This window comes from Cervus canadensis, chromosome 2 (genome assembly GCF_019320065.1).
Source record: "Cervus canadensis isolate Bull #8, Minnesota chromosome 2, ASM1932006v1, whole genome shotgun sequence".
Taxonomy (NCBI): Eukaryota; Metazoa; Chordata; class Mammalia; order Artiodactyla; family Cervidae; genus Cervus; species Cervus canadensis.
Genome location: NC_057387.1, coordinates 99,671,476 through 99,695,128, shown reverse-complemented (window position 1 = coordinate 99,695,128; position 23,653 = coordinate 99,671,476). Strand labels below are relative to the sequence as shown.

Below are 23,653 nucleotides of genomic sequence, written 5' to 3'. Positions count from 1 at the left end.
ACACACACGATCTATCTTATTCATTAAAGCCTTCAGCAGCTTTACTTTTTGTACTCTTAGCCTGTCTTGAGAGATGTGTGTTAAATATCCTATTAGTGTGTTTGTCTATATTACTTTGTATCTACTGTAATTTCTATTTTATGAATTCTACCAAGTCTAATGGGCTTCCTGGGTGGCTCAGTGGTAAAGAATCCAACTGCAATGCAGGAGATGTGGGTTTGATCCCTGGGTAGGGAAAAATCCCCTGGAGAAGAAAATCGCAACCCTTTCCAGTATACTTGCCTGGAAAATCCTCTGGATAGAGGAGCCTGGCGGCCTACAGTCCATGGGGTCACGAAGAATTAGACACAACTTAGTGACTACACAACAACAACAACAACCATGTCTGATAACACAATTGTAACCTCTGCTTATCTAACTTATATGCAGAATACATCATGCAAAATGCCAGGCTAGATGAATCACAAGCTGGAATCAAGATTACTGGGAGAAATATCAACCACCTCAGATACGCATGATACCACTCTAACAGCAGAAAGTGAACAGGAAATAAAAAGCCTCTTGATGAGGGTGAAAGAGGAGAGTGAAAAAGCTGACTTAAAACTCAACATTACAAAAACTAAGATTATAGCATCTGGTCCCATCACTTCATGGCAAACAGAAGGGGAAAAAGTGGAAACTGTGACAGATTTTATTTTATTGGGCTCTAAACTCACTGAGGACAGTGACTGAAGCCACAGAATTAAAAGACACTTGTTCCTTGGAAGAATAGCTATGACAAACCTAGACAGGATATCATAAAGCAGAGACATCACTTTGCTTAACAAGGTCCGTATAGTCAAAGCTATGGTTTTTCCAGTAGTCATGTACAGATGTGAGAGTTGTACCGTAAAGAAGGCTGAGCACCAAAGAATTTATGCTTTCAAGCTGTGTTGCTGGAGAAGACTCTTGGGAGTCCCTTGGACTGCAAGGAGATCAAACCAGTCAATCCTCAAGGAAATCAACCCTGAATATTCATTGGAAGGACTGATGCTGAAAGCTGCAGCTCCAATACTTTGGTCACCTATGCAAAGAGCTGACTCATTAGAAAAGACCCTGATGCTAGGAAAGATTGAAAGCAAAAGGAGAAGTGGGTTGCCGAGTAGGAAATGGTTAGATAGCATCATTGACTCTGGACATGAACATGAGCAAACTCCAGGAGACAGTGGAGGACAGAAAGGCCTAGTGTGTTGCAGTCCATGGGGTCACAGAGAATTGGGACATAACTTTGTGAATGAAGAACAACCAACCTCTGCTACTATACTGTTTGAAGTTGCTTCATACATTATTTGTCATCTTTTACTTTTAGCCTTCCCGACTCACTTTATTTTAGGTATGTCTCCTGTACAGTGTAAAGCTGGATTTGACTTTGAGCATCAATCTGAAATGTTTTAACAGGTGAGTTAAATGTAAATGTTCGTTTACATTCTGTATACTCTGTATAAATTATATATTTGTTCTCAACTCTATCACAGTATGTTTTATTTACTGCATTTTCCATAGTTCATCTCTTTGTGTCATATATTTCTCGACCATTTTGTTCTTTTGGTATTGAGGAAGTACGGGTATTTTGTTTTAAGTGGTGATCTTTCTATTAACATACTTTATAATGTCCTTAATTCCCCCATTTCCTCATTTAGGCTACTACTATATGATTGGTTTTAAATGATATCCTTTGACCCCATCTAAAGATATTACGGAAGGAAAGGGACTTGCTTTCTGGTCCCACTGCATTTGCTGGCTTGCTTCTGCAACACTCCCGTCTCCTTGGTTGCCCGTGTCCTGGAGCACCAGACAGTAAAGTATCCAGTGGCCAGCAGCTCCGCCTCCACCACCTTCTCCCATCTTAAATGGTTTTGTAAGAGTTTCTACAGAGATACACAGCTCTCCATGAACAGCCTTCTCCGCACCACAGAATGCAAATTCTAGCAAGTTCCACTGCTGTGGCACTAGTGATTTCTCTCATCCAGTGAGCAACTGTGCCCCCGCCAACACAGCTTACATCTCAGGCCTGAGATGGGGGAAGGGAGGCTCTTCCTTGGGCTGTCTATCTCGGCCCCAGTGTAGTGGCTTCTCCTTATGTCTGCTCTTCATATATTCCTTAGAGTTCTCTGCCTTTTGACCAGCCAATCCCTCACTCCAACTCTGTTAGAATTAACAATTTCAATAAACTTTCTGTGTTCCATCTTCACTGGACCCAGACTGGTACCATACTATTCTACTCTTGTCCCTACCTTTGTTTTTCTTAGATATATCATCTGCTATTTGGATGAAGCTCTTTCCATAATTGATTTAGGAAGCAGTTAGGGGTCACAATATTTCCCATGTTCTTGAAGGTTGAAAACTCTTTCAGTGTAATCTCAGCACTTGAAAAAACAATTTATCTAGATATAAACCTGTCTTTTCATTTTCTTTCCTCAAATTTCTTAATAATGCTCCTCTGTTTACAGTCTTGCTTTGCATTTTGCTGTTGAAAAGTATGATGTAAACCTGACTTTCTTTGCCTTGAAAATAATTTGGCTGTTTTGCTGGAGGCTTAGATGAATTTTTCTTTATTCATAGAGTATAATTGTTTTACTAGAAAAGGTCTTAGAGTTGACAATTTTCCAGGAATAAGGAAGGCTTTTTCAGTATGAAGGTTCAGGTGCTTTCCCATTTTTGGAACATTTTCTTACATTACAGTTTTAAGTATTAACCCTATTATCTGCTTCAGGGAATCCAAATATACATGTACACATACATATACCCAGAGGACCTTTTTTGACTACATTCTATATCTAACAGTTCCTTTCTGATACTTTTAAACCTTTTCTTCTAACATTTAGTTTTATTCTCTTGACTGTTTTATTTCTTTTTTCAATGTCTCTTATTATATTTTCAGTTGAATATATTGTCCCAATGGGTACCTTGGAATTGAGATTATTTTTCTTTCTTCATTTTTTTCCCTTGAGTTTGCACAATTCTATTTTCACATCTTCCTATTTACTGCGCATTTCTAGTCTATTTACTGTGCATTTCTAGTCTGACTTAAAATTTATGATTCAAGGTATTGTTTTTTGTAGCTGTCAATACTTATTTAATTCAAGATGGGTCATTGTGCAACAGTTTTCCTCTGATTAGTCACTGATTTTTGGCTTACAATTTTCAGTAGTTAAAATGGTTTTATCTTCTACTTCTGTTTTTCTTCAAGTTTTTTTTTTCATGTAGAAGTTTTTTATGGATGTTGACTGCTGTTTCTTAATGATTTCAAATGTGTTATATTTTCTTGGGCTAGCAAAAAACAGGATGTTCCATTTTGTCAGGGAATTTGGGTCATGAGTTTTCTGTTGGCATAATGAAATGCAGCTTCTTTAGTGAAGCCTGTTTGGAATGTGGTGGGATAGAAAGACCTGAATGTCTTCTGATTTTACGATTCTCTTTGTTCCTGTATAACTCTAAACGATTACCCATGGCTTCCTTCTTTTCCTTCAACATTATGTCTACCTCTCCCATGAGGGCAGTTATCAGCCCACGGCTGCTATCTCTGGTCCCTCACACTTTTAATTCATTCTCTTTCTTCTGATTCTCCAGTAGACAATGCTCTAATCAAGTAGCTCCTAGTTCTCTTTCAGTATTGCCCACTCTGGATGGGCCTATCTTTTGGGGGGGTGATTTTGGCCGTGTTCGGGTCCCATTGCCCTCTGCCTTTTTAATGTAGTTTTTATCTACATAAAACTCTTCATTCTGGTATGGAGTGGGTATTAGCTTTATTGGTTTCAGATCTTTACATCTGAACATGCAGACAACATGTTATTGAAATGTGTGTTATTCTTGACTCCTAGTTATGTTTAGGCATGAGTTATGGGTGGCTTGACTTGCTTTCCTTTTTGAGCTTTATGTTTCTGGAGAATTTATGGAAAAATTTTGATGTAGATGGTCACCATTATCCCTGGGAACTTATATTTTGTAATAGCCTTTCAAGATGCTTCTAAACCGTGGTTCATAAAATCAGTTGAGAACCTTATGGTACTATGCAGCTATAGAAAGCAATGAGAAACATCTCAATACTAAGAAGTCATTTTCAGGACATATTGCTAAATGAAAAAAGTAAGATTGAGAAAAATATGTATAATATGTTGTCATTTATATAAGAAGGGAATACATATGCATATATATGCACACACACACAGATATATTTGCTTATTTTTAAAAAATGGAGTATGAACTATTAAGTTAAAAGAAAGTGGTTACTCTATGGCAGAAGAAAGGGATAAGGTAAAGGGCATTTCTCTGAATATACTGTTTTACAGATTTCAAGAATGATTTATATACATATGAGGCCAAAGATGGAACTATTCAAGAATCAACAAGGATAATCAGTGCAACGGAGTGAAAAATATCAAATATGTATGAATCTTTGAGTTTATGATATTAAATGCAATAACAGCAATAAGACTAAGTAATTTTGGAGGATAATGGCAATTCAATTTATTATTCTGAAAAGTGGTAAACAAAGAAAAGAATCAATTATTTAAACTGTCTTTCCTGTATGAACTATGCTTCAGGATAACCAAATAGTTGAAAGTTTATTTTAATAGACATAATCCATTTAATTTATGTGGACAGAATGAAAATATTAAAATTTCCCATTTTGCAACCAAAATGAATTGATAGGTCTAAATCAGGGGTCAGCAAGCTACAGCCAGAAGGCTGGACAACTTGTTTTGTAAATAAAGCTTTACTGGATCACAGCCTTGCCCATTTTTTTATGTATTGTCTATGACTGCTTTCAAATTACAAGGAAAAAGCTGACAAGTTACAACAGAGAATGTATGGCCTGTAAGCCTGAAATATTTACTATCTGACTCTTTTAGAAAATCTGCCAACCCCTGCTCTAGACTACAAGCAGTAATGGCTGCTACATTATAAAATGAGACACAACCAGACCATATATACTTCTTAATCAATGTAAGTATCACTACCTATGAAATATTCTTATTGAAAAAAACTGAACCTTAACCTGATCAAGCCTCTAGATCTAGTTACCAATTTCTAGGACAAGAGGTCAGAGAAACATGTTAAATGATACCAGAGAGATACAATCAGCAAAATCTAATTGTCGGAAAATTTAAAGAAAATGACTTAGGTTTTTCAACAAATAAATTCCAAGGAAAAAATAAAAGAGAGGAGAACCCATAGATTAAAAGATACTTGAGGAACATATCACCCAACTGCAATATGTTGATTTTATTTGGATCCTGATTCAAAGCAAATGAAACAAAGAGAGGAAGAGACAGACAGACAGACAATAGGGAAAATTTAAATACTGAGTAAATATTTGTCGATATTAAGGAAGTATCATTATTTTATTCACATGTGACAATGTTATTATGGCTATGCTTTTAAAATATTAACTATGAGAGAGATACATAACAAATATTTAGTGATAAAATGATACTATGTTTAAGCAACGGCAGGAGTGCACAGGGAATGTATATAGGTACTAAGAAAACAAGACTACTATCAAAGATAAAAGATACATGGACTTTCATTCACTGTGTTTTTTTTTTTATACTTTTGTATATGTTTGAAATTTTACATTACAAGTAAATTTTTTAAAGAAGGAAAATGTTAAATAACCACTTGGGGAGGTCTTTCAAATGACACCTTCCTCTAATGCTCATTTAATTTAGCACAGCCTCCTGAGGGGAACACAGCCTATAAAGCCATCTCCATCCTCCAGTAAGACTCACTGCAATAGTGACTGATGGGAATTGATGAAATGTGCTAAATCACTCAGGTATACTGACACTAAAAAAAAGGTGAATCTGATCTTGAAGAGAAAAATACAGTGGTGTCATTAAGGTAAAATAATGCATTTTACTTACTAATTGATTCAAAGTGAGAAAATTCCAAAGACCAAGTGAGAATTTAGGGGAAAGGAGATACGGGATCTTTATTAACAGTCATTCTTTCCAATGGGGGATCTTTCTCTCACTGCCTGTTGTGACTGTAGGATTTGGTAAAAGGGCCATGGTTTTTTGAGGCAAGTTCAATGGCAAGACCTTCTTTCATCCTTTTCCTCAGGGTAAATGGGCCCTGACAAAGAAGGATGAAGGGTGTGGTTTCTCATTAGAAAAAGGAGAGCTGAAGAGAAGCTTGGATATCACAAGTTAATGTAGAATGGGGAGGTCCAGATTTTACAGCTCATTTCATGTTAGGTGGGCCTTTATGGACCATACAAAAAAGAAGGCATGGGCAGGTGACCCTATGTTTTCTTCTAATACAACGTACAATTTGAGGAAGATAACTAATGGACTAGGGAGAGCTTGGGTCCAGTTACTCACCCAGAGGGGGCTGCAGCATACCCCCATTCTTCTCACAATTCCCGATAGGCTGAATTTCAGCTGAGTCAACCAGCCGCCAGAAGTCATTCTTGTTGTCGCTGCCATCAAGGCGAAGGCGGAGGCGAGCACCTGTCAGTCCAACTACTGTGGCAATACAGGTAGATGTGGTGTTCCTGGGGTCCTGTGCTTCCAATTTCATGCTGATCTTGAACTCGTTGCTTGGAGGTGTGTAGGACTGAGGAGAACAAGCCATGGGGATTAGGCAGACTAAGAATACGTGGCATTTTCAGTAAGGATATTAGGCGATGGAACCTGAAAATTTATGCTTTGGATGCAAATTGATTACAGCTGAGTCAGGGACAACCCTTGTGAATTATTTCCTAATACCTAGGAAGGCTCACATGAAAAAGAAACACTGAAATGTAAAGTGAAGGGGAAAAATTACTTTCCAGTGAAGCATCAAACACTGACTCACCAGTAAGAAAAGGATAAGAGTATCTTAAATGGTCCTTGCCTAAATGCGGTTTTTTATCCTATCTTTTCCAATTCCCTAACCCTCCAGGTATTCTTAATATTTTCTTTGCAGAAATCATCCTATTAAACTATCATATCCTTACTGTTTCTTCATGGAGTGCTTCAGTATGTCTACCACCCAGACTAACCAATGGGAATAGGTTATTTTTTTTACTTTGACATTAACTTAGAAATCAATTCCTGTTTTTTAAAAAACAACTTTAAGTTATAATTGACATACAATGAACTACACACAGGTTAAGTACTGACATATATATACACTCATGATACCACATACATCACAACACTCTGGAAACCATCACCACTATCAAGATAATGAACATGGACATACTCCCAAGTTTGGCATATCCCTTTATGACCTGTCCAGCCCTTCCCAGATCTCTCTCTCTCCAGGCAAACACTGCTTTACTTTCTATCAGTGTAGACTGTTTTGCATTTCTAGACTTAAAATGGAATCATACAGAATATACTTTTTTTTTTTTTGGATCTAGTTTCTTTCACTCAGCATAGCCATTTTGATATTCATCCATTTGTTGAATGTATCAATAATTCATTTCTTTTTTAAGACTCAGTTTTAAGAGCAGTTTTAGGTTCACAGCAAAACTGAGAGGAAGGTACAGAGATTATAAACATTTATAAACATCCTGCTCCAACACGTGCAGTGTCTCCTCTATTTTCAGTATCTCCTAACACAGTAGGACATTTATTACAACTGATGGAACTACACTAACATATCATAATAACCCAAAGCCCATTATTTAGAGTAAGGTTCTCTTTTGGTGTTGTATACTCTATGAATTTGGTCTAATGGAGACATGTATCTATCATTATAGGATCATACAAAATAGTTTAACTGTACTAAAAAACCCTCTGTACTTGGCCTATTCATCCACTCAGTCTCTGGCAACCACTGATCTTTTTACTGTCTCCATAGTTTTGCCTTTTCCAGAATGTCATACAGTTTGAATCACACAGTACATAGCTTTTTCAGATTGGCTTTTTTCTCGTAGTAAGATGCATTTAAGTTTCCTCTATGTCTTTTCATAGCTTCATAGCTCATTTCTTTCTAGGGCTGAGTAATACTTCATTGTCTGGCTATACTACAGTTTGTTTATCCATTCTCCTACTTAAAAAACATCTTGGTTGCTTCCAGGTTTTGGTGATTATGAATAAAGATGCAATAAAATCCATACACACACACATACACACACATATAAATACACACACACACATGTTTTTGTGTGGACATAAATTTTCAATTTCTTTGGATAAATATCAAGGAATGCAATTGATGCATCATATGGTAAGAGTATGCTTAGTTTACAAGAGATTTCACCAAACTACCTTATAAGATGTCTGTACCATTTTGCATTCCCACAAGCAATTAATGAGAATTCCTGAAGCTCCACATCCTTGCCAGTACTTGGTGTTATCAGTGTCCTGGGTTTTGACATTATAATATGTATGTAGTGGTATCTCACTGTTGTTTTAATTTACATTTCTCTGATAATATATAATGTAGAACATCATTTTTATGCTTGTCATCCGACCATCTTTGGTAAGATGTCTGTTAAGATCTTTGATCTTTTCTTGAGTTATTTTCTTATTTTGAGTTTTAAGTATTCTTTGTATATTTTGGGTAACAATCCTTTGTCAGACACGTCTTGTAATAATATTTTCTCCCAGTCTGTGGCTTGTCTTCTCATTCTCTTGACAGTGTCCTTCATACAGTAGGGGGTTTTATTTTAATGAAGTTCAGGTTATCAATTATTTCTCTCATGAACTGTGCCTTTGGTTTGCACCTAAAAAATCATTGCCACACCTAAGGTCATCTTCAGTTCAGTTCAGTCGCTCAGTCATGTCTGACTCTTTGTGACCCCATGAACTGCAGCACACCAGACCTCCCTGTCCATCAGGCCAGGCCTCCCTGTCCATCAGGCCAGGCCTCCCTGCCCATCACCAACTCCCGGAGTTTACCCAAACTCATGTTCATTGAGTCGGTGATGACATCCAACCATCTGATCCTCTATTGTCTCCTTCTCCTCCTGCCTTCAATCTTTTCCAGCATCAGGGTCTTTTCAAATGAGTCAGTTCTTTGCATCAGGTGGCCAAAGTACTGGAGTTTCAGCTTCAGCATCAGTCCTTCCAATGAATATTCAGGACTGATCTCCTTTAGGATGGACTGGTTGGATCTCCTTGCAGTCCAAGAGACTCTCAAGAGTCTTCTCCAACACCAGAGTTCAAAAGCACCAGTTCTTCGGCACTCAGCTTTCCTTATAGCCCAAATCTCACATTGATACATGACCACTGGAAAAACCATAGCCTTGACTAGACGGACCTTTGTTGGCAAAGTAATGTCTTTGTTTTTTAATATGCTGTCTAGGTTGGTCATAACTTTTTTTCCAAGGAGTAAGCGTCTTTTAATTTCATGGCTGCAGTTACCATCTGCAGTGATTTTGGAAAAAATAAAGTCTGTCACTGTTTCCACTGTTTCCCCATCTATTTGCCATGAAGTGATGGGACCAGATGCCATGATCTTAGTTTTCTGAATGTTGAGCTTTAAGCCAACTTTTTCACTCTCCTCTTTCACTTTCATCAAGAGACTCTTTAGTTCTTCATTTTCTGCCATAAGGGTGGTGTCATCTGCTATCTAGGGTTATGGATATTTCTCCCGGCAATCTTGATTCTGGCTTGTGCTTCATCCACCCCAGCATTTCTAATGATGTACTCTGCATATAAGTTAAATAAGCAGGGTGACAATATACAGCCTTGATGCACTCCTTTCCCTATTTGGAACCGGTATATTGTTCCCTGTCCAGTTCTAACTGTTGCTTCCTGATCTGCATACAGATTTCTCAAGAGGCAGGTCAGGTGGTCTGGTATTCCCATCTCTTTCAGAATTTTCCACAGTTTGTGGTGACCCACACAGTCAAAGACTTTGGCGTAGTCACTAGAGCAGAAATAGATGTTTTTCTGGAACTCTCTTGCTTTTTTGATGATCCAACAGATGTTGGCAATTTGATTTCTGGTTCCTTTGCCTCTTCTAAATCCAGCTTGAACATCTGGAAGTTCATGGTTCACGTACTGTTAAAGCCTGGCTTAGAGAATTTTGAGCATTACTTTACTAGCGTGTGAGATGAGTGCAATTGTGCAGTAGTTTGAGCATTCTTTGGCATTGCCTTTTTTTGGGACTGCAATGAAAACTGACCTTTTCCATCTTAGTCTTCTCCTATGCTATCTTCTAGGAGTTTTAGTATAGTGTTTTACAGTTAGGTGTGTGGTCTGTTTTGAATTAATTTTTTTGAAGGGTGTTAAGGTCTGTATCTATCATCTTTTAATTCATGTAAGGACTGTGTGACCTTTTTCATGATGAAATTACTGTATTTTTATCTGATAATATCCTTTGCCTCTGAAATATACTTTGATATTAATATGTCATTTCAGCTTTATTATAATTTTTGATTCTTTTACTTTTGACCTGTTTGTATCTTTACATTTAAAGTATAATTCCTTGCAGGCAGTATATAATTGAGTCTTACTTTTTATCCAATATGACAATCTCAGCTTCTTAATTGAGGAATTGAGATAATTTACAACTGGATTATTGATATGGCTGGATTTAAACCTACCATTCTGCTATTTATTTTCTATTATTTCAGTGGTTGCTTTGGGGCTTAAACATATTTAAATTATCAGTCTATCTTCAAGTAATATTACACTACTTCACGTATAAGAATTTTATAATAGTCTACTTAAATTTCTCCTCCTTAAGTTATTGTTATTATATATTTTACTAATACCTGTTATTATCTCTATAATACAATGTTATTATCATTATTTATAGTCAATTATCTTTTATAGAGGCTTAATAAGAAATAATATTTTAAATATTTACCCTTGTAATTATCATTCCTAGTAACTTTCATTCCTTTGTGTAGATCTGTATTCTATCTGGTAACATTTTCCTTCTGCATGATGGCCTTTGTTTAACATTTGTAGGAGTGAGTGTACTAGTGATGAATTCCTTCAGTTGTTATGCATTTGAAAATATCTCTATTTTTCCCCTCATTTTGGAAGATCTTTTTGCTGGATATAAAATTCATGGTTGACAGTTCTCTTTTTATACTTTGAAGATGTTATTTAACTTTCTTCTTGTTTGCATTATGACAAGAAAATATAATGTCATTCTTATCTTAGTTTCGCTGCACATAAAGTGTCTTTTTTCCTCTGGCTGCTTTGAAGATGTTCTCTATCACTAGTTTTGATAACTTATGACATGCCTTAGTATAACTTTATTCTTGTCTTTTTTTTAGGAGATTCATTTAGCTTTCTGAATTTGCAGATTTTTAGTTTTCCTCAACTGTGAACAATTTTTTGTCATTTTATCTTCAAATGCTTTTCCAGTTCTCCATCTCTTTTCTTTTGGGTGGTCTAATTACATGGTCTATAAAGTTGTCCCATGCTTCACTGATCTCTTTTTCATATTTTTAAAATACTTTTTTTTCTGTGTGTTTCATTTTAGGTATCTTCTACTGCTATGTTTTCATATTTATTAATCTTTTCTTCCACCATTAATCCCATCTAGTGTATTTTTCATTTTGCTCAATATGTTTTTTTTTATATACTTCATGCCTCTGCTTAACTTTCAAACATATAGAACATAATTAAAATAATTGTTATAATGTTTTAATCTGCTATTCTAAGATCTGAAAAGGTTCTAAGTCTGTTTCAATTGGTTGATTAGTCTGTTCATTATTAGCTATGCTTTCCTGCCTCCTTATATGCCTGATAATATTTGACTAGATGCCAGACATTGTGACTTTTACCTGTTAGGTGCTGGATATTTTTGCATTCCCTTCTTGTGCTGTGTTCCCAGATGAAGTTAATTTACTTGGAAATAATTTAATCACATTGTTGCTGCTGCTGCTGCTAAGCTGCTTTAGTCGTGTCCGACTCTGTGTGACCCCATAGACGGCAGCCCACCAGGCTCCCCCATCCCTGGGATTCTCCAGGCAAGAACACTGGAGTGGGTTGCCATTTCCTTCTCCAATGCATGAAAGTGAAAAGTGAAAGTGAAGTCACTCAGTTGTGTCCGACTCTTAGCAACCCCATGGACTGCAGCCCACCACGTTCCTTCGTCCATGGGATTTTCCAGGCAAGAGTACTGGAGTGGGTTGCCACTGCCTTCTCCGTAATCACATTGAATCTAGCTTTTTAGTTTGTTAGGCAGATTCAAAGCATGCTTATCCTAAGGCTAATCATTTCCCACTACTGAGCAGGATTTTCCCAACTATTCCACATGAATTATGAGATTTTCCAGTCTAGCTGGTGGTATTAGGCACTATTCCCAGTCTTGTGTGAGCACTAGGCTCTTATCCTTTTACTATCCTTCTAATCCTTTCAGACAGTGTTCCCTTGGCTTTGGATGCTCACATGCATATACTGAGCAACAGTACTTTGATGAGTACTTGAGGCGGGCTCTCTGCAGCGCTCTCTTCTCTGGAACTCTGTCCTGCAAATTCCATCCCTGGGCTCTCAGTTCCATCCCCCTAATTTGACAGGGAGTCTCTCAGGCTCAGTCTGGGTTCTCTTTCCCTGGGCCATGGTCTCAAACTATTGTAAAGCAGTAAGTCATAAGAAGCTCAACTCATTTGTTTTTTCCTCTCTCAGAGATCACTGTTCTTGGCTGCCTGATCTTCAGTAACTTGAAAACCATTATTTAATATATTTTGTCTTTTAAAATTATTTCAGGTGGAAATATGAATTTAGTTCCTATTATTTCAGATTAGCAAAGTCCTATTTTGTACTTTTATTTAGAGCACAGACAAAACTCAAACTCAAAGTGAAATGTTGACAGTTTGTGGAAATAACAATTGAATACTAAAAAGGAGGGAGATATAAACCATTTCCTGATGTGCAGCTCTATTTAGCAGCAGTACACTTCTCTGCTTACTAGCCTTATCATGTACTGACAGTCAACATCATCTGTGCATTGTATGGGGAACTTAATCCTATGTGGGAAGCTCTAAATGATCTCCAATGAACTCCTAACATGCTCCCCAATGGGATTCAGTGCCAACATTTTTATGGAAAGATAAGATTGTGGCAGGGGAGCTGAATTCAGAGATATGAATACTGCTCTACTTTCAAGAGTTGTCTAAGGGCTATAACTCTGTTTCCTATCTGCCTGAACTAAGAGCTGTAGTAAAAATTAGCAACTGTTTTCAGTAACACAGAGTATCTTCAAGGAGGTGAAGAAGGAAAAGGTGTTACTTGGGAAATTGGGGAGAATGTTTAAAACTCACAGCTGAGTTTTGAGTCTTGAAGTTGTATTCTTCCCATAGAAGTTTATTCTGGGGACTTCAGGTGAGAAGCCCAAGGGCTCCCACTTCATGTTTTGCTTATCTAAGGACCAGAAAAAACTACTTGCCTCCCACCTTCTAAAGATGCTGAGAATCAATTACCTGCTTGAAGCAATGGACAGGCGCTGGGACTGAACATGTTTCTTTTAGGTATTTGTCCCAGGTAAAATGACCTGTAAAGGAAATAAAAATCTCCATCACAGTCAACTTCCTAAAAATTCTTTCAGGATGTAATTCTACCCTAGACATTAGGCTATTTTCAGACTTGTTTGGAGCATAAGAAAACTCATATGGCCCTGTTTGGACTCAAAGGAGTATATTAGGGGGAAGAATCAAGGTGACCTGAGTGGATCATTTTAGATCAATGTTTTTTGAATCACCGTCTAAGATGACCTAAGGAATCTTTCACGCCAGTCTCTAAAATGATCCAAAATGCTACAGCAAGTCATACCAGTGTCTCAAAGAAGTATTCAGGAAGCTCATGGAAAACAAAACAGAAGAGGCACAAAGTGGATGGGAAGATTCCTTCTGAACAATCTGACTACTGTAAAGGTCCCTTATTGCCATCAAATAAGTGCTTTTAACATCCAGCGTGGCAGAATCCCCCCATCTCAGCTCAGAAAGAAAAAAGAAGAGGCTATCTTGAGACCCTGGGTAAGAGGAGTTGTTGGGGGCAGGAAAAGCCAGAATGAGATTATACTTGAATCCTCACTCTAAAAGATGTTTCTCTCTCACCCACCTCAACCCACTCCTATCCCGGTCACTGTTGCATTGCTCTGAGATGCAAAATGACCAAGGTCTGTTAATTTAGAGAAAAGTAGATCCTCAGTAGCATTTCTGATGACAGTAGCTAAGAATAAGTTGGCAAATTTACAGAATCTTTTTAGCCTCTTGAAGTGGCCCTTAAAGTCTCTCAAAGTTTGAGGAACACTGTGCTAGAGAAATAATCTTTAAGGTGACACTGACCTGGGATCAGGGAAAACATTTTAAAGGATGGGTTATTAAACACATATCTTACTGAACCACAAAAGATTACCAGGTTCTTTATTAAAGGTTAAATCAGTTACAGATATCCCCCTAATACCCACCTAGAGGTGACCCCATGATGGAGCAGGTAAGGTCCCAGAGACTCTCACAAGCTAAAACACTGTAGCAAACCAGCATTTCTTGAGGTTTCCTCTGCAGTGGAGCAGCACAGGGCCCCTTTGGGCCATGAAAAAAGCACTAGATGCTGGGAATAAAAATGAGTCACGGAATGATGAAATCTAAGTCACTCCAAAGATGATGCCAAGACTTTATACTCTATTGACTTTATAGCTTCTGTTTTAAAACTGGTTCCTTTCCCACCATCCTAACCAAGCCAAATAGATTTGGCTAGAAATCACAGTCAGTTCTGAACTATTTAATGAACTGGCCAATGACTGCGTGTGTGCATGCTAAGTTGCTTTAGTCCTGTCGGACTCTTTGTAACCCTATGGACTGGTGCCTACCAGGCTCCTCTGTCTGTGGGATTCTCCAGCAAGAATACTGGAGTGGGTTGCCATGCCCTCTTTCAGGGGATCTTCCTGACCCAGGGATCGAACCCCAGTCTCCTGCATTGGCGGGCACGTTGTTTAGCACTAGTGCCACCTGGTAGCCATCCCCTTCAACCAATAATTAATCATTTTGAATAGACAGTCCAAGGGTAAATGAGATGAGTATTTCCTGAAGTCAAGATTTAAATAGCTTATTAGAATTTAATAAAGAGTTTGCTCTTAGCTGAGATGGCTTTTAAAGCAAAGACTTTCATCACTACTGGCTGTTAGAAAAAGAAGACATCAAGAATTATTATTATTCCATTCTTGCAAATACATCAGTCAAACAGTAAGTCTTGGATCCGACTAGGCTGCAGCTCTTAACTCCAACACATACAGCAGTTCCACCCACTAAGACTTTCTCTGATAACAGAAAAGTTCTGCATCTGTGCTGACCAGTGAGATAGCCACTAGCTGCATGCCGCTACTGAACACATGAACTGTGGCTAATATGAAAGAGAAATTAAATTTTAAATGGCATTTAACTTCAATGTAAATTTAAATACCTACATGGCAATTACTGTACAAGGCAGTATGGAAGAAGTTAGGTCAGTTCTGAGTTGCTTGTTACTATTTTGAGTTCTGACCAAAAACACCCAAGAGACTTTGGCTTTAAGATGTAATTACAGCAGCATCAGGGTACCAAAATAATCAGGGTATTATAGTTCTCTATTACATATAACAACTATGGTAATCAATTCCTATTACATAGGTTAAGAAATCCCACATCTTCCAATTTACTATCAACTGAATGAAAAAGAACCTTTTTGTTAAAAGCAGTCCATCCACTGAGGGTTCACTAGCTTAAACCATACCTAGATTAATATTTTTTCTTAAATTTGACTCCTTAGGCTGTTTATCATTTACTACCAATCAGGTAAGCTGCAAAATAAGTTAATTTTTATTGACTCACTAAGAATATCTGAGTACCTATTATAATGCTCACAATGAAACCAAACATCAAATCTACCACACTGCCAAGCACTAAAAATACCACAAAAGAAGTAGGACAGGCAACAAAGTATAGATCAGGGGTTGGCAAATTTTCTGTAAAGGACCAGATAGAAAAAATTTTACCCTTTGTAGGCCATTTGGTCTCTGTCACAAATACTCAACTTGTACATGGTAGCATGAAAACAGCCAGAGGCAATATGTAAATGAGTGAGCATGGCTGTGTTTCACTAAAACTTTATTTATAAAAACTGGCCGTGGGTTGCATTTGGCCCCTAAATAGCAGTTTGTCAAACCTTGGGATATAATATCATTCTCAAATGCTACTTACCATCAAAATATACTAAATAATTTTTCTAACTTCTTTTTACAGTTCTGAGACCATCTTCAGAGGTTCTCATTCAGTAATCTCTTGAGTGTGGTCTGAGAATCTGTATTTTCAAAGCCTTCCTAGGTAATACCTAGGTAATACTTCCATGCCTAGAAACTAATGGTATAATTGAAAGACTGCGATATTGAGAGTCAGAAGATGGTGGTTGAAGTCTTGTTTCTATACCTAAGTATCTTGAATAAATTACTTAATCATTCCAAGCATCAGTTCATTTATCTGAAAGACAGACATAATATCCCACAAGATTATACACATACTCCTTCATTCAATAAATATTTATTAACCTCCTTCCAAGTGCAAAAGCACAGTGTTAAATATTAGGGGAACAAAATAGACATGGTTCTGAAATTCATGGAGCCTACAGTTTAGAGATAAGCAGAAGTAGTAAATTAATAATACAAATAATCTGCCACAATTATGATAAATTTAAGTTAATGAGGTAGTGCAGGTTGCCTTGAGAATGTAGAACAGGGAAATCTAATTCATACTTGGGTCAAGATTACTGTGAAGACTGACATTATTAACTAGTATAGTACTTTATAATTTCTGGAGTGATGTCAATTCATTATTCAATTCATTATTTTTCAATTCATTATTCACTCAAATGATGTTTGAGTATCTTTGTATGTGCCAGGCACTTCTTCTAAATGCTAGGATAAGGCAGGAGGTCCCTGCCCTTACGGAATTTACATTCCAGTGCATAATGAGGCACAGTTAACACAAAGTCAAATAAATAAGGTAGTAAGTGATAAGTATTTGAAGGACATAAAATAATGATATATGACAGAGACTGGGAATCATCTTAGACGGTGAAATTACAGATAGATGCTCTAGACAGGAAACATTTGGGGTGAAACCTTATAGATGAGACAAAGTCAGTCATCTCATTTATACTGCTGAATAATACTTATGAAAGTATTTTATAAATTCTAACACACATACTATCATATGACAGTTACGTCTATTATTAGTAAATAAGATTGGCTTAAGACTCAACATTCAAAAAGCTAAGGTCATGGCATCCGGTCCCATCACTTCATGGCAAATAGGTGGAGAAACAGCTGAAACAGTGACAGACTTTATTTTCTTGGGCTCCAAAATCACCACAGATGGTGACTGCAGCCATGAAATTAAAAGATGCTTGCTCCTTGGAAGAAAAGCTATGACAAACCTAGACAGCATATTAAAAAGCAGAGACATTAGTTTGCCAACAAAGGTCCATCTAGTCAAAGCTATGGCCTTTCCAGTAGTCGTGTATAAAAGTTGGACCATAAAGAAGGCTGAGTGCCAAAGAATTGATGCTTTGAACTGTGGTGTTGGAGAAGACTCTTAAGAATCCCTTGGATTGCAAGAGATCAAACCATCCAATCCTAAAGGAAATCAATCCTGAATATTCATTGGAAGGACTGATGTTGAAGCTGAAGCTCCAATACTTTGGCCACCTGATGCGAAAAACTGACTCATTAGAAAAGACCCTGATGCTGGGAAAGGTAGAAGGCAGGAGGAAAAGGGGACAACGGAGAACAAGATGGTTGGATGGCATCACCATCTCAATGGACATCAGTCTGAGCAAGCTAGGGGAGAGGGTGAAGGGCAGGGAAGCCTGGTGTGCTATAGTCCATGGGGTTGCAAAGTGTCAGACACGAATGAGCGACTGAACAACAGCAACAAAGATCGCTGCCCTGAAAGGATTTACAAACTACATAAAGTACAAATACTTTAAAAATTAACAGCTTCCTAAACTGTAAAACACAAAACGATCCACCAGCTGAACACATGAATTCCTTTCTCTAATATTCACTCACTCAACAAATATTTACTGTGTAACTACTATATGCCAAGCTCAATTCCAGGCACAGGTGATACACAGCAAAGAACAAAACAGCCAAAATCTCTGCCCACATGGAGCTTACATTCTAAGGGGGAAGAGACACAATAAATAAACAAATAAACATAATTCAGTTGATCCAGAAGGTTACAGAGAAACCACATAATAATTATACAATTTCTGGCGCATTTCAAATAAGGAAAAAATAAAGCAAGGTAGGAGGGGAAAAGAGTGCTGAGAGTATGTATGCTATTTTAGGCAGGATGGTCAAGAAAGGCATCTTGATGAGGTGATATAAAAGCTGAGACCTGAATGGTCCCTCCAGCCTCTACTTAAATAATTCCAATGACGAGAAATTTATTATTCAGCTATGATTCAATAGCACAAATGAATAGATTTTAACCATTAGAATCAGCCAAAATCCACCTTCTTCTAAATCTTTACCCATTGACATTAGACATAATATATCTAATCCCCTAAATATGTCCCAAATCCCTCAACTGCTCCTAATTTAAAATGGTTACATCAGGCACTTCCATTCATGCTGGCTACTGTTCTGTCCACATGCCTCAACAAGAACTCTATTTAGTTCCACCTAAAGTGTGGAGCCCAAATCCTTAAGAGCAATAAAGACAGTCACAGTCTATTTTTGGCCATGCTGCACACAGCATGTGGGGTCTTAGTTCCCCAACCAGGGATTGAACCTGTGTCCCTGGATTTGGGAGCTCAGAGTCTAAACCTCTGGACTGCCAGGGAAGTCCACCTTATGATAAAAACCTTCACTGTTTAGCCCAGTGTCTGAAACTTGAGAGAGGCACCATAAAAGTTTGAAAAGTGAGTGAATGAAAAGAAGCAAGCCAGTAATGGTCCTACTCTTTTCTGGACTAGTGAAATCACACCTGGGAAATTTATGTGAACTATTCCTTGAGAGGGACAGAACGAACCAACACCTAAATGGTGACCTGATGATCAAGAGACACAAAACCATGTCACATGAGGACCAGCTGAAGGAAGAATCAACATTTAGCATGAAAGTCTTAGAGCCATTTCTGTATCCATCCATCCAACAAGTATTTATAGTGTGGATCAAGGAAGTGTGCTGGAGATACAACCATGATCAAAATATTGTCTTGCCTTCACAAAGCTTCAACTTAAGGCTTCTAAGTTAAAATGTAAAAGGATAAGCAAGGAGTTAGCCAAAGAGAGACCTGTTGTTTCAGACAGAAAGAAAAGCATGTATTAGGGCCCAGAAATGAAAAAAAGCTGTTCTAAAACCGGAATCTTTCAGTATGACTACTGGGTAGATAAAAATGGTTTAGAAAAGAGGTTGTCAATAAAAGCAGTGTTTGGGTTTCAGAGTCTCATATGCAACACTAAGGAGAAGAGGAAGCACAAAAGGATTTGTAGGAGAAAGCATCCTGTCTACAATGTGAAGAATGGATTGTAGGAGGGTAAGACTGAAGGCAGGAAACTTTTTTATTAGGAAGCTTTTCTAATAAGCTAGCTATAAGATGATGGTTGCTTGAACTAGGAAGTGTAACAGAATGGCAGTGAGAAAGCAGTCCTTAGAGCTGCTTTCAAATAACTAGAGGCTGGTCCGTGAAAAACTGGCTAAACCTATACATACGGCTTTAAAAGTTATAGGCAGAACTAACAGAATTGACAAAGAAACAGATTTTGGCCCACTAAATATTTGTTTAAACATGAGTGAGTTGCTTGAGAAGGTTTTAAGTCCCTAACAACTTTGGGGAGAGTTCAAGATAAGATGCTTTACAAGAAATACAAAATGTTGGAATTTTGAAATGCAGGCCAAGGTAGATTTCCAAACTCTGAGATTCTAAAAATCTACTGAATTTTCTTTCAGTGTGGTATTTGAGGGTACCCTCGATGCCTGATGGACAAAATGAAATACCCAAGATTAATTTATCAGAGGCTCTGCCTGCCTTTGCTACCTCTACTCCCACAACAAAAAACATACTCACACATTTTAACATCACTTTATGTAAATATTTTAAACTGAATATCCACCTCTTACAATTCTGTCAACAAAACAGGTTGTTCACAACATACCTTAAATATCACTGAACTAGAACTGTTATCATCATTCACATTAGCAACAAATCCCCAAACTGCAGCAGCTATTACTGAGTATCTTCTGTTTGTCTGCACCACGCCACACTATGTTCAATATTTCCCCTGTTAATTATAACCTGAAAAGTAGGTTTTATTCTCATCTTAAAGATGAGGAAACAGACTCAGAAAGATTAAGAATTTTTTTAAGTCATAAAACTGGTTAGTGAAGAAAAGGAATTTGAACCCAGGCCTGTCTGATTCTTATGCCATATTTTTTTAACCACACACCAGTACCTTAGAAAGCATGAGGAAAGTTTTAAGGAAAAATAAAAAGTGACTATCGTTTATTGTTTATCAAGTATCAGGCCCTTTACCTGCATTATTTAATTTCATTCATTTCTTTAGCTCATAATCAAAGAATGCTTCACTTCAAAGAATGTCACAAGATTTGACTTGAAAGGCTGAGGATAGTTGCTGAACAAATGAAAATAATAATCCTCCAAAGTTGAAAATTATTTGAGAGTTTTTAAGATGTTTTCACATCCATTAGTTCATGTAATCTTCTTAATAACCCTGTGAAGCAGGTAGAGTGGGATTATCATCCCCATTTACAAATCAGAAAACCAAGGATTAGTGTCACAAACTTACTAAATGGCAAAGTTGGCCTTCAAAGAATATAGCAGTTCTGACTTCTAGTCTAGTGTTCTACTACTTTACACCACCTTCTTTGTCAGTGGGCAATGAAAGTAATATGTTGTCAGAAGAAAAGGAAAGAGGGAGCAAATGGAAAATGGTGATAATAGGATTGAACACAGGAAGTTGCAATAACAAAATATGTAACAATACTTCAACAAAAACTGATAAAGGTATCAGGCTATCAATATTTAAGTAAAATGCAGGATTTTAAAGAACTCTTAAGAAGTTAAGACTGACATTTATGTAGGAACTTGGAAAGCTGATTGAAAAATATTGCCATTAGTTTCATTTCTGAAATCCTAGTCCTGAAGTACACTATTCAGGGATGAAAACCAAATGCAGTACCAGGCTGACTCCTGTTATTTGACATCTTAATATTTCGGTTTTTATTTAGTTAAAAAAAAAAAAAAAACTTAGAAAATCTTCAGGTTTAATTTCAGTTCAATATATCTCATGAATAATTTCTTTTGGGAAAATGCCACCAAATTCTGATTTACGGACAAAGCGGCCTTGTTTTAGCTCTAGATTTAATGAATTAATAAGAAGTAACTTGCAGTTTGGTTTCAGTTCCCATTCCTTATTGTACTCATGTAATTAACCACCCTTTTCCCTTTCGTTAGCTTAGTCTGTGGCCTCCTGATAAGGAGAGTCTGACATGACAGCAAAGGAGAACTGCATGGGCTCATTAGGCAGACAAAAACACAGGGTTCACTAGCTCATGAGACAAAGACACATGGAATTCTTTTCCTAGTTACACTCTAATCCCTGGCTCAGTAATTTCCCATATTTAACAGAAACACAAGAAAAATATCTTACCTAGCTCCAGGATGTCAGTAGCTTCTATTAAAGAAAAAAATGTTACAGCATAAGTCATCATGAAAAACACACCAAAATGATAGAACAGTGAGATTCTGGGGTAAAATGAGGGCTTGAGAGTTTGTGTAGTTCAATTCTCTCATTTTAAAAGATACTAAGTTTATTAGTAGTATTTGTGGAAGTATACCATTCAATTCTGCCTTATTAAAAACTGGAAATCCAGAGAGGCTAAACAACTGTACCTAAAGCTAATTTGGGATTGTTTGAACTCAGAATCTAAATTTCCTGATTTCATGCTCAAATCAAAGTATATTGCTTTTGACAGATACCACTACAAACTATATTTGCTTGTGTTTTAACCAGAGAGTTCTTGGTATACTCAGACCTCTAAAAAAAAAAGGCTCTGTGGTAAGAGATGTCAAATTAAATTTTTCCATGCTAAATACAGCTTTTTTTCTTACCTTGATATTGGGATGCAGACTCTGATAGATGACCATATTTATGTTTTCTAACATCATTCCAGTCTATTACTGCAGGAAGAGAGAAAACAATCATGTGGAAAGAAAGTAAAAGTTTCAATACTTCTCCAATTTAGTAGTATGTTGCAACAGTTTTTGAGAAAGTAATCTACTTTTGAGATTCTAGTCTAAGGACACGTGCACCCCAATGTTCATCGCAGCACTGTTTATTATAGCCAGGACATGGAAGCAACCTAGATGCCCATCAGCAGACGAATGGATAGGGAAGCTGTGGTACACATACACCATGGAATGTTACTCAGCCATTAAAAAGAATTCATTTGAATCAGTTCTAATGAGATGGATGAAACTGGAGCCCATTATACAGAGTGAAGTAAGCCAGAAAGATAAAGACCATTACAGTATACTAACACATATATATGGAATTTAGAAAGATGGTAATGATAACCCTATATGCAAAACAGAAAAAGAGACACAGATGTACAGAACAGACTTTTGGACTCTGTGGGAGCAGGCGAGGGTGGGAATGTTTAGAGAGATCAGCATCAAAACATGTATAATATCTAGATAGGGTGAAACAGATCACCAGCCAAGTGCTCGGGCCTGGTGCACTGGGAAAACCCAGAAGGATCGGGTAGAGAGGGAGGTGGGAAGGGGGATTGGGATGGGGAATACATGTAAATCCATGGCTGATTCATGTCAATGTATGACAAAAACCACTACAATATTGTAAAGTAATTAGCCTCCAACTAATAAAAATTAAAAAAAAAAAAAGGAAATAACCCAAAGTACAGAAAAAGAGATTTTATTTTAAAAACTTTAGTATTCTTTATAATAACAAAAAATTGGGGTGGAAGGGGTACTTAGATGTTCAACTCAGAAGACTGATTAAGATACTGAAATACATTTGTTATATGATGAAGTATTTTGCAGCTGTTAAATTTTTACAAGTCTAAGTGGGAAAATGTTTGAGTTATAATGTTATCTGGTAAGATAAAGGATCAAAAAGTATATGCAAGGAATAATCACAATTACATAAAAAACTGAAGACAAAGAACACCTATGTTATAGGCTGCATTGTGTTCTCCCAGAATTCATATTGAAGTAATCAGTTTTCAATACCTCAGAAGGTGACTTTGGAAGTAGGGTCTATGAAGAAGTAAGTAAGTTAAAATGAGATCTAATTTTAGGGTGGACCTTAATCCAATATGACTGGTGTCCTTATAAGAAGAGGAAAATCTGGACAGAGACAATGATAGAGAAAAGACATGTGAAGACACAGACATTCACAGGCCAAAGGAAGAAAAAAAAAACAACCCTGCTGACACCTTGATCTTGTGCTTATAGCCTCCAGAACTGTAAGAAAATGTCTGTTGTTTAAGTCACCCAGTCTGTAGCCTTTGTTTTAGAAGGTCTACCTAGTAAACTAAAACAACCCTAAAAATTATCACTAGAAAAAAACAAAACAAAGCAAATATAAACAACGGGTTATCTTTGGGTGGTGGTACTGTTTTTCTCCCCTTTCTAACCTCAAATATTTTCAGATTTTTTAAATACAGAGTATATATTACTTATATAATAGAA

The 23,653-nt window shown here is 37.0% G+C and overlaps 1 protein-coding gene across 14 annotated transcripts in view; it reads right to left on the bottom strand.

The window, feature by feature from the left end:
- SCMH1 (Scm polycomb group protein homolog 1) overlaps positions 1–23,653 on the bottom strand; it is a 208,503-nt gene that overhangs the window by 105,201 nt on the left and 79,649 nt on the right. For 7 of the 14 annotated variants that reach the window (XM_043461716.1, XM_043461718.1, XM_043461714.1 and 4 more), the window contains 4 exons: positions 22,052–22,120; positions 21,591–21,614; positions 13,364–13,434; positions 6,366–6,600 (listed from right to left, as the gene is read on the bottom strand). In XM_043461716.1, coding sequence (XP_043317651.1) covers positions 6,366–6,600; positions 13,364–13,434; positions 21,591–21,614; positions 22,052–22,120 — 399 coding nt within the window. Of the gene's footprint in view, positions 1–6,361; positions 6,601–13,363; positions 13,435–14,349; positions 14,493–21,590; positions 21,615–22,051; positions 22,121–23,653 lie in introns of those variants that run through there. The other 7 variants (XM_043461719.1, XM_043461720.1, XM_043461711.1 and 4 more) reach the window with 6 other exon arrangements.